Source organism: Triticum aestivum, chromosome 6A (genome assembly GCF_018294505.1).
Source record: "Triticum aestivum cultivar Chinese Spring chromosome 6A, IWGSC CS RefSeq v2.1, whole genome shotgun sequence".
In the NCBI taxonomy this organism is placed as follows: domain Eukaryota; kingdom Viridiplantae; phylum Streptophyta; class Magnoliopsida; order Poales; family Poaceae; genus Triticum; species Triticum aestivum.
The window spans coordinates 514,600,236-514,614,472 of record NC_057809.1 but is presented as its reverse complement, the minus strand read 5'-3'; the positions used below and the strand labels follow the sequence as shown (position 1 = coordinate 514,614,472).

The 14,237-nt window shown below is 48.1% G+C and overlaps 1 protein-coding gene and 1 pseudogene across 3 annotated transcripts; both read right to left on the bottom strand.

Moving 5' to 3' along the window:
• Positions 1 to 1,417: 1,417 nt before the first annotated feature.
• Positions 1,418 to 9,177, bottom strand: LOC123128207 (threonine--tRNA ligase, chloroplastic/mitochondrial 2-like; annotated as a pseudogene). The gene is made up of 16 exons (XR_006462973.1): positions 8,788 to 9,177; positions 8,435 to 8,581; positions 8,198 to 8,345; positions 7,840 to 8,093; positions 7,021 to 7,398; positions 6,250 to 6,558; positions 5,953 to 6,153; positions 5,557 to 5,726; positions 5,104 to 5,107; positions 4,781 to 4,939; positions 4,488 to 4,637; positions 3,397 to 3,495; positions 3,220 to 3,286; positions 2,154 to 2,375; positions 1,947 to 2,071; positions 1,418 to 1,851 (listed from the first exon to the last, which is right to left on the bottom strand). The product of XR_006462973.1 is annotated as a threonine--tRNA ligase, chloroplastic/mitochondrial 2-like (transcript).
• Positions 9,178 to 10,937: 1,760 nt separating this feature from the next.
• On the bottom strand, positions 10,938 to 14,237 carry LOC123128206 (ADP,ATP carrier protein 2, mitochondrial-like). 2 transcript variants are annotated; one of them, XM_044548146.1, is made up of 4 exons: positions 14,015 to 14,237; positions 12,375 to 12,855; positions 11,655 to 12,026; positions 10,938 to 11,556 (listed from the first exon to the last, which is right to left on the bottom strand). In XM_044548146.1, the coding sequence occupies exons 2-4, from the start codon at positions 12,846 to 12,848 to the stop codon at positions 11,260 to 11,262; spliced, it is 1,143 nt and encodes a 380-aa protein (XP_044404081.1). In that variant the 5' UTR covers positions 12,849 to 12,855; positions 14,015 to 14,237; the 3' UTR covers positions 10,938 to 11,259. The 2 variants fall into 2 exon arrangements, with proteins under 2 accessions (XP_044404081.1, XP_044404080.1); XM_044548145.1 differs by having other exon boundaries at positions 13,805 to 14,040.

Below are 14,237 nucleotides of genomic sequence, written 5' to 3'. Positions count from 1 at the left end.
TTTAATACTTATTCAAGATTTTTCAAATACTATTTCAACATTTTTTAATACTTATTGAACACTTTTCATATAATTGTTCAACATTTTCAAATACTGGCTCAAAATTATTTAATAATTATTCAATATTTTTCAAATACTTGTTTAACATTTTTAGTACGTATTCAACATTTTTAAATAATGTTTCAACATTATCAATAGTCAACATTTTCAAATACTTGTTCATCATTTTTCATGTACTCGTTGAAAATTATTTAATAATTATTCAACATTTTCAAAATCTTTTTTAAGATTTCTAATATTTATTCAACATTTTTTAAATATTTTTTATGTGTTTTTAAAGTGCAGTTTTGTACATATATATTTAAAGTATTTTAATGTATAAACAAAATACAAAATAAAACAAAAACAGAAACAGAAATTGTAAAAACACAGAAAAACAGGCTTCAGCCTCACTTGCGCGTGGGTATATTGCTCGCCCCCTTAAGCGAGTCACGAGTTACACTCGCTGTAGGCGGGGAATAGGGGTGCTCGCCTCATGGAGCTATCGATCCAGAGATTCAGCTGGAGGCGAAGGACGTGCTTTAGCAAAACAGTCCAATGTGCGCCAGTGTGATCGCTATAACCAAGAGCACCATTACAGAGCTGGCACGTTTAGTAGCCGGGCCGGGCCGGCCCACGTGTGCCACTCCTCGGCCTAGGCACGGTCTGGTTATTAAACAGGCCGACCCGTGGCACGTTTAGCACACTAGGCCACATATGTTTCAGCCTATTGGACTGTATTTTAAGCTTATTGTGCTGTAATTTAGGTCATATTATGTATATGTAAATTTCTGAAAAAAATAAAAATACTAAACGGGCCATGCCGTGCCGGCCCGCGTGTCAGGCCCAGTCTCTAGGCCCAGGCATGACCCAAGTTGTGCTGCGTGCCAGGCACGACGAGCAGGCCGTGCCGGCGTGATCGTGCGCTGGCCTGATTGGCCCGGCCCGTTTGGCCAGCTATAGACCATTATACTAGCCGAGCAGAGGAGGGAGAGGTGCCAAAACGAACATGCCACAAAGTTCGTCCGATTTCCCACACCGGGAATCGCATGGCGAGGGCGAGCACCTCCACGCCGATCTCGAGTTTCCTGTGGTAGTGGCCGATGGAAGTAGTAACAAGGAACAGCCGGGCACCCATTTTACCAAGTTGCGGAGAATCGTCGCGCTACAGCCACCCACAGGCGACGACCCGGGCATTGCCTCGTCGCTCTCGGCTTTCCGGCGGCCGGCCCGAAATCCCTTCCGTCAGGCACACAATCCGGCCGGTCTCCGGTGTGCGCTGCGCACCACCATGTCCATGTGGAAGTTAGGCAATCGGCAACTTACACATGACAAACAAAAGTCGCAGGTCAGAAGATGAATCCCAACCTTCAGAATGTGAGTGGCAGATATTCTTTCTTTCTTGAGCATTACACGAAGTGCGCGCAGCCGCGTTGCTCTGGTGCATTATACATGAACTCAACATGACAGTTCGTTCTTCAAAACAGACCCTGGCAAAGCTCAAACACACACGCGGACAGACGAATGGCCTCTACGACGTACAATCAACCGAACCAAATTTACACAGACGCACAGGAGACAATAGCCCTAAGGGCAACCACGAAAAAACAGGTAGTAGTAAAACGCAAACGAAACAAAGACCAGTCTGCTTCAACGGCAGCAGTAGTAACCAAGGCAGGCAGGCAGGCACGTCTCACTTGTACACGGCGGCGGACCGGACTGGACGAAGGCTCAGCTTGACGACGGCCACTCCCGGCGTATGTCGAAGGTGTAGTTGATCTGCAGGTAGCACTTCCGGTCGTCGTCCAGGAACTGCCAAAGATAGAGAGAAACGTCGAACCGTCAGACCTCTGAATCCTGCAGTGCATCTCTGAACAATTAAACTCGATCATCGTTTGATTACCGACCTTGGTCTTGGCAGAGTAGGATCCCCGGGCAAACATCCCGGACGGCGTGGTCTCCTCCGGCGTCACGTACGCGTACGGCTCCGGCTGCGGGCTGAACGTGCCCAGCATCTCCTTTGTGCTGTCAACTGCACCAGCAAAACCATCACGATTCGTTAACTGCAAGCAGAGAATTGGTGAATCGGTTTCATTCGTTTTTACTACTAGTACCTTTGATGCCGGTCTTCCAGACGGTGTTGGTGTAGCGGAGGCCGGAGACGATGTTGTTGCTGACGGAGAAGGTGAACTTGAGCTTGTACGGGGAGCCCTCCTTGAGGGTGAACCACACCCCCTTGCCGCTGGTGGGCTCCACCGGCAGCGGCAGGAAGATGTCCGGCCGCCCCGGGGACTGGATGGACAGGCTCATGATCTTCACGTCCGGCTCCAGCGTCTCTGCACCAGTCAATCAATCAATCACCGTGCATTCAAATCTCACATCGAAATCTCCCATCAAATAACGGATCGTTTTGAATTCTAAATTCTGATGTTAGAAATGCCTTCCTAAAAACATGAACAACGTGCTTAACGGTTTATGCTGTTATGTCAGACAAACAAGGCTGCCTCCCATCAATTATGCCCTGCAAAGACGTGTTGGGCATAATCGGACCAAAAGTCACAAAGACTTGGCTATCACCACGACAAATCATGCATTATTCCCGGGATGCATCACTTTCAGGGCAGCAAGAAGGCACTACGATCAGTACTACTACCCTGTATCTGAAGTCTGAAAACTCTGAACGCATATCGTCAATGGCGAAGGCACAATAGTTCAACCATGCACGGCAACGTACGGGGACCGACCAGACCAGTGCATTCGAGAAAACGGGGGGCTCCATGTGTCTGTTTTTTCCCTACGAAATGATTAGCACGGAAGGACAAGGCCGGACGACCTAGCCAACGGAGCCCACCACCTTTTAAAATTTTCCCCGCTCCAGTTCTACTGTTGAGTAGTACCACTACGGCCGGCCGGCCGGCCGGTGCACAGACGGAGTCGTGAAAACGCTCTATAATTAAGCACGGAAAGCAACGGATGGGTTCACGGGGCAGTGCGTGTTGACGACGGAACACGGCGGTGCTCACATGCCAAACTGCGCAAGTGCCGGTGTCCTACGTACACGTACTGGTACTGGTGGTGTTGCCCGCCATTACGCAGGGTTCACGAGGACGGGGCAAATTGAACGCGAGCAATTATCGATCTGCCCGGACGAGAAGTTCTTGCATGGTTGCAGAGGTTTACCTCCCACGGAGTTCAAATCCACGCTGCCGAGCAGCTGCTCCTTCCACCTCCTCAGGCTCTCGTCGTCCTGCACAATGTCATGGAGAAAGGAGACGCATCAATCGATCCATCCATCGGTCGACGGCAGGCAGCTAGAAGAATTCAGGCACGAGAATGCGGCGCATGCTGACATGTTACCTTGTCCTTCTCGAGCTGGTCCTTGATGCTGAGGATAGGGCCGAGGTCGATGTGCTCGGGGACCTTCTCGCCGTCCTCGTCCTCCTCCTCCTCCACGCCCTTGCCGCAATGCGGCGGCGCCGCGACGTCGCCGCCGCACTTCTTCCCGTTCGTCGCCGCGGCGTCCCCGGCCCCGCCGTTGCCGTTGCCGTGCTCCGCCACCGCCGCCGCGCACTCCTTGGCCTCCGCAGGCCCGGCCGCGGCGATGTCGGCGACCTTGGAGCAGGAGATGGCTTCCACCGCGGACGACATCCTCCTCAGCTCACCTCACCGGCTGCGCAACAATGGCTGCCCCTTCAACGGCTAGCCAAGAAGGTGGAGACAAAAAGAGGAGAGCGTGGCAAAAGGGGCGGTGGCACGGGCACCGAGAGCTCGCTCGCTGGGGGGCACCAAAAGGAGAGAACGCGCCGGTAGAGGAGGGACGTCGAAGCGGATTGGGACAGGGAGAAAGGGGCGCGGCGCAAGGCTCCAAAAGGAGAGCGCACGGATCAGAGAGGGAAGGGGCGAGGGACGGGACGGTTGGATCCAGGCAGCTAGGGGTGCAATGGCAGCAGCGCGCCAGAGAGGATAAGGAGGTTTTAATTCCTCTGCGGGCGAGGGTGGTGGTGGAGGGAGGGAGGAGACCAGGGGAGTGGTGGAGGCGACGTGATGGTCACGACGGAAGAAGCCCTCCCGCTCGCGGCACGGCACGGCGCGCGCTGGTACAACTGTACCACCAGCGTTAGTTGGGGCGTTTTATTGTCGATCATGTGTGAGAACTGAGAACCCCTGCTCGTAGATAGAGCCGAGTTCCTGCTAAAAAAAAGATGTAGTCGAGTTAGTGCAGATTAATGGGCCTTTTTCTTTTCCGTATCTCACGGATCATTGCTGTGTTTCTCAAAAAGAAAAAGAAAAGCATTGCTGTGAATGCAACCGAAAAACGGTGCCGCGCATAATTTGTAAGCTGGCAAACCAAGCAAACTTGCTCAATTCGATGTGGGCTTTTGATTTATTTAATACTACAAGGAAGAATGCCTTTCTGTCTAAAGATCTACGGTCTCTTCATTTCTTACGCAATTAATTTTCCCTTTAGCAATCCTGACATTAGAAGTGCAGCGCCTCATGATTAAATCGCGAATTACAAATAGCTGAAAAGGCTTTACCTCTTATCTCTAGAGGTAATTCACGTTTCTCCATCTTTTCCACCCAGGAAGATGACGGCTCTGTAAAATTGAGTTATTTCTTGTGTGTATGAGCATGCGCTCCTCTGCTACGTGGTCCCACCACTTTTATGCTGCCGCTGGATCTTTTACGGACGCCGCGGGGTAAGTGAAGATCTGATCTGGGACTGGGGTGGAGAAGTTACCTATCCCAGTGTCCTCCAGCCTGCAGGTTTTTGTCCCAGGTGTTGTCGGACTTGCCCGGTAAAATTCGGTCCGTCCATCACGCTCCAATCATAGATCCGCACAACGCCCTCCCACCCGCAGCGAGTGACGCCCCAATCAATCGGGTCGGGGCCCCCCGCCTCACAGGCGCAGACAGACCAATTCATCTCGGCGGCACGACTTAACGACTCAGCACCGCACACAATTGCTCGCTCTGCAGCGGCAAGTGGCCATTACAGTTTGTCTGCCGACCAGGCAAACGTCGCGGCAAATGCGCCCGCGCATCCATCCTGCTGGGTTTCGCCCGTCTAATCAAGATCACCGCTGCCTGGAGATTCATGAAATGCCAATGATGTGCAGGTGCAGTGCAGATTGCAGTCGCATCATTTCTGTAATATTATCGACGTGATTGTATAAGGAGCTGCAAGAAGGTCTAGCTGAAAACTTGCACTGAAATGTGGTCTGGTCACAAACTATGTACAATCAAGAATGCTGGGCTTCTGTTGCTGACTATATAGTGTGTCGTGATGGCAATTCTGCACAAAATTGTTGGACCTCCGTCGCTCGGTTTCGTCGGAAGCACTCCGGTGGGCGCTGTACGGTGTATGTGCAGCAGAAGATCTACTGCTCTACGATATGAACTGAAGTTTTAACAGACTGGGATATCTACAGGGAAGATTTGTCAGCAACGGCCGATTGGATTTTGCTGATGAAATCGTCGACGGGCATGGTGCCCATCTCCCCGTTATGCCGGGACCTGATGGTGAGCGTCCTGGCCTCGACTTCTTTGGGGCCAACGACCGCCATGAGCGGCACCTTTTGTGTTTCGGCGTTTCTGATTAACTTCGGCAGACGTTCGCCGTGGCATACCTCGGCGCGGATACCTCTCGATTTCAGCTCTGAAGCCACCTCATTACAGTACTGCAACTGAAATTTTGAAACATGTCATGGATTCGTCAGTGATGCTAACAAAAATCAAGCATCTGATATGTGTGTGCCATGCAAATAACAAATAAAAGTATGTTGTTGTCCTGCCTAGGGTCACCTAGATATAAAGTAGTAGTACCTTCTTTACTTCGCACAAATCTACTACAGTACAAGGTAAAAATATTGGTTTAACAAGTGAAACTAATGCAAGGTAGAGGGAGCAAACCTCATTGTTTGTGACAGGCAGAATACGGGCTTGGGTTGGAGCAAGCCAAAGTGGAAAATCACCAGCGTAGTTTTCAATGAGGATGCCAAAAAATCGCTCCAAAGACCCAAGGATGGCTCTATGAATCATGATAGGCCGTTTCTTCTCAGTATGCGAGTCAATATAAGTGATGTCAAACCGTTCAGGCAAATTGAAGTCAACCTAAAATATATGAAAAACGAATGATGTTATATGCCCTTTTCCCTCGAAGAAAATCCACGAATTTGCTTATTCTTTGTAGAAAAAAATATAACTTACCTGCACGGTGGAACATTGCCATTTTCTTCCAAGAGCGTCCTCAATTTTCAAATCAATTTTTGGACCATAGAAAGCACCTCCCCCTTCATCAACCGTGTATCCCCATCCTTTATCATCTAGTGCGTCTTTCAGAGCAATTGTTGCCTTTTCCCATATGTCCTCACTGCCAACAGATTTTTCTGGCCTGGTTGAAAGGTTTACCTCAAAATTCCGGAAGCCAAACTGCCCCAGTATTTCTTCAGTTAAATCAAGAACTCCTCTAATTTCATCTTTTATCTGGTCTTCGAGACAAAATATGTGGGCATCATCCTGCATAATAAACATATTTTAATATATTTTTACAATGAACATTTGACAGATATTTTTATGGTCTAAAACTTGTTGCAGACACCTAGAGCAGCCCATGTTAGTAATGTCAGAGTAGTGGGCATAATTTTAACAAAATCATATAACATACATAACTGTGAGTCGGGGCCTCCACGTTTTCTTAATAGGGCACAAGAAAAGGTCTACCTAGGGAATTACTGAACAATGCCTTTACTTAAGCATCCATGCTAGTTAAGATAACAATGTGGGAAATAGTCCAGAGAAAATGAAGAATAAATGCAGAACGCTTCTAGAAAAGAACAAATGCCTAAGTACAACAAATCATATGTCATCTCAGAAAACACAAAACCTTGCATAACGTTCAATATTTATCTGGTGGTTGCAGAATACAGGAAAACATCGTCATGCAATTAGACAAAATCAAATTCGGAATCAAGGAAATACCTGTGTGAACCCTCTTACGCGGAACAGCCCGTGCAGAGCACCAGAGAGCTCGTATCTGTAGACAGTTCCAAGCTCTGCCACTCTGATGGGTAAATCCCTGTATGATTGTAGCTTTCTCTTGTATACCAAGATGTGGTAAGGGCAATTCATGGGCCGAAGTTGATATGGCTCATCTTCTACATCCATTTGGTTGTACATATTCTCTTTGTAGAAATCTATATGTCCACTGATCTTCCAGAGATCAGCCTTCGCAACATGTGGAGTGTACAATAGATCATAACCACGTTGCAGGTGAGTTTGTTTCCACGAATCTTCTAAAATGTGTCTGATGATAGCACCTTTTGGATGCCAGAATACTAAACCCCCACCAGCATCTTCCTGTTAAAAGTTGATTGGCTACAGTCACTATTACCAAAAACAGAATACCACATACGCACAGATAGCAAGGTATTTACAGAGGTCGGGTCTGGATGCCAATGCCAAAGTAATAAAATTGATATAGAATTGACAGTGACAGCAAATATCTGTGAATGCAGATGTGTTGTCAAAATAAGACCCACTGCTAGGCCAGACAGAGCGAAGGGATCACTTCATATCACATGGTGTGGTAATATCATTTAATTACTTTGGTTGGATCTGGTGGTCACTTCCTTGCAAGCATGAATGCTAGCATGATGCCATTGAACTTTTAGGGGTCAACAAAATGGTGAAGTCCAATACTGTCGGACACTAGGAAACTTGAGGCTATGCTTCAATTACTAAGGGATTACTCAGATGGTTTCTTAAGTAAATGTTAGAAGTAAGAATGTAAGATCATACCTGTATAGAGAACAGATCAAGGTCCTGACCTAGTCGCCGATGGTCTCTGCGCTTGGCCTCCTCCTTGAAGTGGATGTAAGCCTTCAATTGATCTTCACTCTCCCATGCAGTCCCATATATCCTTTGTAGCATTTGATTATTCTCATCACCTCTCCAGTAAGCACCAGCAACAGACTCGAGCTCAACAGCCTTTCTCTGTATCTTGCCAGTGGACTCAACATGAGGGCCAGCACACAGATCCCACCACTCTTCTCCTGCATGACACAGCAGCAAGTACATAAAATCCACCGATCAGTATTCAGTAATAGCAAATAACAAGCATCGGAGAAGTAAGCTGATACCAAACTATAATATTTACCAATGTGATAAATTGTGATGGGTTCTTCCTTAATTCTCTCCAAAATCTCCAGCTTATATGGCTCGTTAAGCGCTTGGATCCTCTTTTGAGCCTCTTCCCTGGACACCTCCTCCCTCACCAATGGAAGGTTCCGGCGAATGATTCGGTCCTACCAACATACCATGGTAAACAAGTTAAATCCCTCGCTCGACACTCAGAAATCCAATCTGTGATCAAATGTAACCAATGTATGCTCACCATCTCCTTCTTGATCTTCTTGAGGTCCTTATCCGTGAGGGGCTCCATGTCGAAGTCGTAGTAGAAGCCATTGTCTATCCAGGGGCCTATGGTCACTTTGGAGTTGGGGAACAGCTTCTGGACGGCCATCGCCATGACATGGGCACACTGCAACAGCGAGCAACCATGCAACAGAAATTAACCAACACTGCTACAGTTGGGGACAGTAACAAAGCTGACTAACTGAACACAAAATCAGCCAACATCAAGTCAGCAACACGCATCGAACGATAAGAAACTGAATGGCTGAAACAGCTGCAATTATGGCAGTAGAAGCACGGAGGAAGAAGGGAAATGGAGGGCAGGAGCAGTACGGTGTGGCGGATGCGCAGCAGGTTCTCGGAGGACTCGTTGGTGGGGAGCACGACGCGCGCCTCCACCACCTCCTCCTCCGCTGCCGTTTCGCTCGGGGCCGCGCCTCCCGTTGCCTCGGCGGCCTCCGGTGCCGCTGCCGAGGTCGAGGCGGAGCGGACGGCGGTGCGTGAGGGCCCGCGGGAGGAGAGGGGTTCGAGGGGAGCGAACCCGCGCGGGAAGGCGGCGGAAGGGCAGCGGCGCGGCGAGGAGCGGACGGGGAGGTGACGGTGGTGGGAACGGAGCAAGGGGGCGGAGAGAGTCGCCATTCGGGTCGGCCGGGCGGCGCCGAGGTCAGGGTGGGAGCGTGTGGCGGGCGTTGGCCTCTTGGCAGGCTGGTCGTTGGATATCCTCTCATCGTCTAGTAGCTGAAGCCGCGCTCGTCAGATTGTTCACGGTCTTACACCTGCACCAGCGACAAAGTGTTCTCCACCATGGCACCCGCTGCACAATTTTTCATCGTTTCGTAAGTGAAGTCCTTGGTTCGGTCCGCTTAGAGCATCTCCAATAAAATATGTAAATTTAAAGATGTAAAACACGAGATTTATATCTTTAAAAAGTGTTTTTTGCATCTTTGAAAAAACGCCAACTCCAGCAGATGATGCAAAACGGAGATATAAAAGAGCAACTCCAATAGAAAATGCAAACTGCAAATGTAAAAATTAATCGGCGGCGGCAGTGGGGACGGCGGCGGCGCGGCACGATTCGGGGTGGCTGCGTCTGGGCAGTGGTGGGGTGGCGGAGGGGCGGCGGGGGTGGTGAATCGGGACGGCGGCAACGCGAATCAGGGCGGCGAAGCAGCGGCAGTGCAGCAGCGGAGGAGCGGCAATTCGAGGCAGAGAGAGGAGCGTCGGAGGGGCGGCGTGTGTGCGGCTCGAACCTGGGGGCAGCGAGGGGAGCTCAGATCAGCAGCACGGCGGTGATTCGACGGCGGAGAAGCGGTCAATTAGGCCGATTTGGGCAGGCAGCGACGAACCGGAGGCGGTGGCGATGGAGCGGTCAGATCTGGCAATGGGACAGCAACCGCAACGGCGATCGGCTGGGGTAGGGCAAAACCAGGGCGACGACGGATAACCGACGGTAGTCGTGTCAGCGAAGGCCCCAGCAGATGAGCGGCTGCGGCGGAGGAGGCGACGAGGTCGGCCATGGCCCGAACGTCGGGCGGGCGAACAAAAGAAAAATGAAATCTATTGGACAGTTAGCGTGCGGTCTTTGTTTTTACATTTCCTATAGGTGAACGATGTATATTTGCACTGTGAAGTATTTTAATTTATATCTTCGAAAGGCGGAGATATATATTTTTTTACATCTGCATCATCTACTAGAAAAGTTCTTTTAGACCTCAGAGATGCAGAAGTTCGTTATTTTTTCGTCTACATCGTCTATAGAACAATCTCTAACAAGTCGCGTAGATGTATGTCACGAAATGCAAATTTTGGAAACAAGAACAAAAAAAATACACTAGGAAAGGAATGGAGATTTGAGTTTGTTTGATGGTGTCACAAAAAACACTGAAAAACATATGATTTTCTTTCAAGGTTGAAGTGGCTGCTAGATTTTCTACAAATGATTCAATCCTTAATATGTTCAAGTTTGTTTGATTGTGTCACAGAAAAACTGATGTTCCTTGTGAACAAATCCCGTAGGATTCCAATCCTGGGAATCAAACTACCATAGAATTCAAACCTTAGATGGGTCATTTTCAAATCACTTATGGCGTAGAGAAGCAAAAGATGATGGTACACGTCTTGTTTTCGCAAGAGATATTCAAATGTAAAGGGAGAACAGGAAGAGAGAAAACCAACAAAAGCATATTTTTTTTTAAAGTCAAAAATTTCCAGAACTTTAAAACTATTTATACTTACAACACGAAATATATTTAACATGAAAATACTTATTATTGTTAATGATACGATGTAAATGTTGCGCAAATTTGATCAAAGTTTGTGATGTTTGGCTACGCACTACTACATTTCGGAACTGAGGCAGTGTACTAACACGAATCAGAATCTCACAGACAAAGCAAGTAAAACAAGAATCACAGGCAAATCAATAAGAATTATGAACAGGCAAAGCAACAGCATAAACTAAAAATGCAAACAGAAATAGGATGTCAAGACCAACAGCATAAACTTGGACCATAATAATCTCAGTAGGATTGGAGGACAATGTATTTAAGGAAAATTGCCCAGTAACGATTCAGGGCACATACTCGAACTCAAACTCAACCCCTATGATAGTAAATGTTTTGAGAACGCTGCCGCCAACCTACGACAACCTCTGGAGTTCGATGCCTCCACCAAAAACGAATGTTGGGAAAATCCACCCTCTACAGAAATTATTGCCTTCCAACGTTAAAAAGATAAAAGTTCGCCAGATCCTTGAAGGGCAGGACTGGGAACAGACTTCTCTTGTTCGTCATCATTTCTTCCCCTCTAGGCACCGCCTGAGCCGTACTTCTTGCCGAAGAAGAGGATCTGGAGCTGATCGTAGCCGGAGAGCACACCAGCACCAGCAATGGCACGGAGGATGTTGGCACCAGCACCCTTGAAGAGAGACTTGGCACCCTCCTTCGCCAGGATCTGCTGGAAAGCATCCAAGGAGCTCTTGTACTTGACAGCCTCTCCGGAGGTCATCATCATCCTTCTGCGGACGGTGTCAATGGGGTAAGATGCAAGACCGGCACCGTTGGTGATCAACCAACCAAGAGCAAAGCTGGCAAAGAAGTTGTCCTGCAAACAGGTGAATGGTGATCAAGGATGTCAGTGGCTGTCACACAAACAGAGAAATTTGACAATAGAATGGAATGTGGCAAGGTACTAGAACAAACCTGGAGAGTGCCAGTGAGGAGAACGGGCTTCAGAGAATCATACAGTCCAAAGTACAGACCACGGTAGACAATGATTCCAACACAAGAGATGTTGAATCCACGGTAAAGCCCAGCAATACCATCTGACTTGAGAGTCTTGCGGTAGACATCAACCAGGCCATTGAATTGCCTGTCACCTCCACCCTTGGATGCCTTTGCGTCATTGGCCAGCCTTGTCCTAGCATAGTCCAGGGAGTACACGAAGAAGAGCGAGGAAGCACCAGCAGCACCACCAGAAGCAAGGTTGCCACCGAACCACTTCCAGTAACCATCCTTGTCCTTCTTGAAGTTGAACATCCTCTTGAAGTAATCCTTGAATGCAAAGTTCAAAGCCTAGGAAAAAGACATCAATGAATTAGATTAAGTTAGAACAAGAAAACAATAGCAAAAGAATAATTCTGGTGCATAAAACTAGCATCAGCCATATGAAAACGAAATATTTGAACTAGAATTTCTGGATACAATAGAGATATTCAATTTTATCTCCTAAAATGCATCAGCTGTAAAACTGGCATTCAAAAACAAGACAAACAGATGATGAAAATAACAATACAGACAGATTGTAAAATGCCGCATTTCATGTGAAGTTCAAAGACTGAGAAAAGGCATTCAACATACACCATTACCATCATGTGACCATGAAAGCTAATGAAAATAAGCATAACAACAAGAGATGGATACCTGAGTTGGGAAGTAACGGATGACGTTAGCAGTGTTTCCTCTCCACAATGAGCCAAAGCCTTCATCCTTGATGGTGCGGCCAAAGCAGTCACCAATACCCTTGTATGGCTCAGAGAGCCTGCCAGCCTTGATCATCTCATCCTGGTTCTGGATAAGCAGCTTAACACGCTCAATAGGAGCTGCAGCAGTCTTGGAAACTGCAGCGGACACTCCTCCCATGAGGAAGTCAATTGCAAAGTTCTTGACACCTTTCTTCTCAGGTGGTGCATTGGCAAACAATGGAGAAGATGACATCATGGGGACACTGATGCCAAGGTTCTGAGTCATGTAGCAGCTTGTGGTGAAGCGCCTCTCATAGGATGGCACAGAAGGGCAGATGTTGCGAGCACGAACACCCTCAGAGAAGCTGGAGGCAAGGTGGAACTGTCCACCAAACTTCTGCATGACAGACGGGTGGTTAGCACGGTCCGCCATCTCTGACCTGCAACAACAATCAAACCAAAGTACAAGTTAGCAAGCTTGATGTAATTATGAAACAGTGTATAAACTAACATACAGCCAGGAAATAACAAGCAAATCAGGTAAAGCGTACTATCTCATATAGATATATAATAACAAGGATGTAATTAACGAACATTTACACTAAATTGTAACCATAAGAAACATGATAAAGAACCAAAGTGATCTCTACAACTTGGTTAGAGAACCAAAGTGATCTCTACAACTTGGTTAGCCCTAATCTGTATGAATAGCAGTCACAAACACATTTTGGAAATTTACCGATAATCCCTACTAGCAACAAAACTAATGAACATAGTAGTATTGCAAGCTGACGGAAACAGTTGAGCCGCTTGAAAATACTCAAATGGGATATTAAAACATGGTTGGCAAAATCAGCACATAATGCTAAACTGAAATTAAGTTTAATCCAGGTGGATCAGCTGAGTCAAAGTGCATCATTAACAGAAACAACTTCATGAGAACTAAAACCCACGGTACAACATCAAAAGATCTTAACTAATCATGAGGAAAGACACGGCTTTCAATTGGTGCATGTGATGTACAACAGAAATCTACTTGCATCTAAACAAACAAAGGCACAAAAACAGATCAGATCTGTTGACATTAACATCCGAGTAAAAAACTCCATTTGTCTTAACACTATGTGGGGCATCTCGCGTCAGGTCAACAGATCAGGTAGCACAAAATAAGACTGGATCTAATTGCACAAAGACAAGACCTCTTTTATCGCATACCCCGACTTGGACGTACAAGGCCAACGACTTCCGGATCCAGAGATCCAAAAAACCGGCGCGATCCAGATGACAACAAACCAGATCGCGCAAAACGACGGGGAAAAACAGGCATCTACACATGAGATCTGACGAACAAAGGAGACAACGAGTTACCAAACAGCAGATCCTCCTTACCGGAGAGGAAGGAGGCACGGATCTAATCACCGAGGACGCGAGACTAGCGCCAGACCGAGTTGAACCGAAGCGGAACGAACACAAATGGATCTACTCGACCAACGGGGAGGCGGATCTATATATACGCCGCGAGCACGGACGACCACGGCTCGCCACAAAGCCAGAAATAGCAAGGGAGGGGAGTGGGCGGCCATGCGCGGAGGAACTCACCCTTCGGAAGCGGAGGCGAGGAAGATGGGGTGGTGGCTCTTCCCGGCTCGGCGGCTCCGCTCCTTCCGGTCTTGCGGTGAGAGAGAGAGAGGGGTGACCAGGGGCTGCGGGGCGGGGGAATATATGCGAGGGGGCTAGGGTTTGCGGGATGCGGGCCTCTTTATCTTCGCCCGCCCGCCTGCCCGCCCGTGGAGCGGGGCGGGTCGGGTCGCTCTCGCGGGGG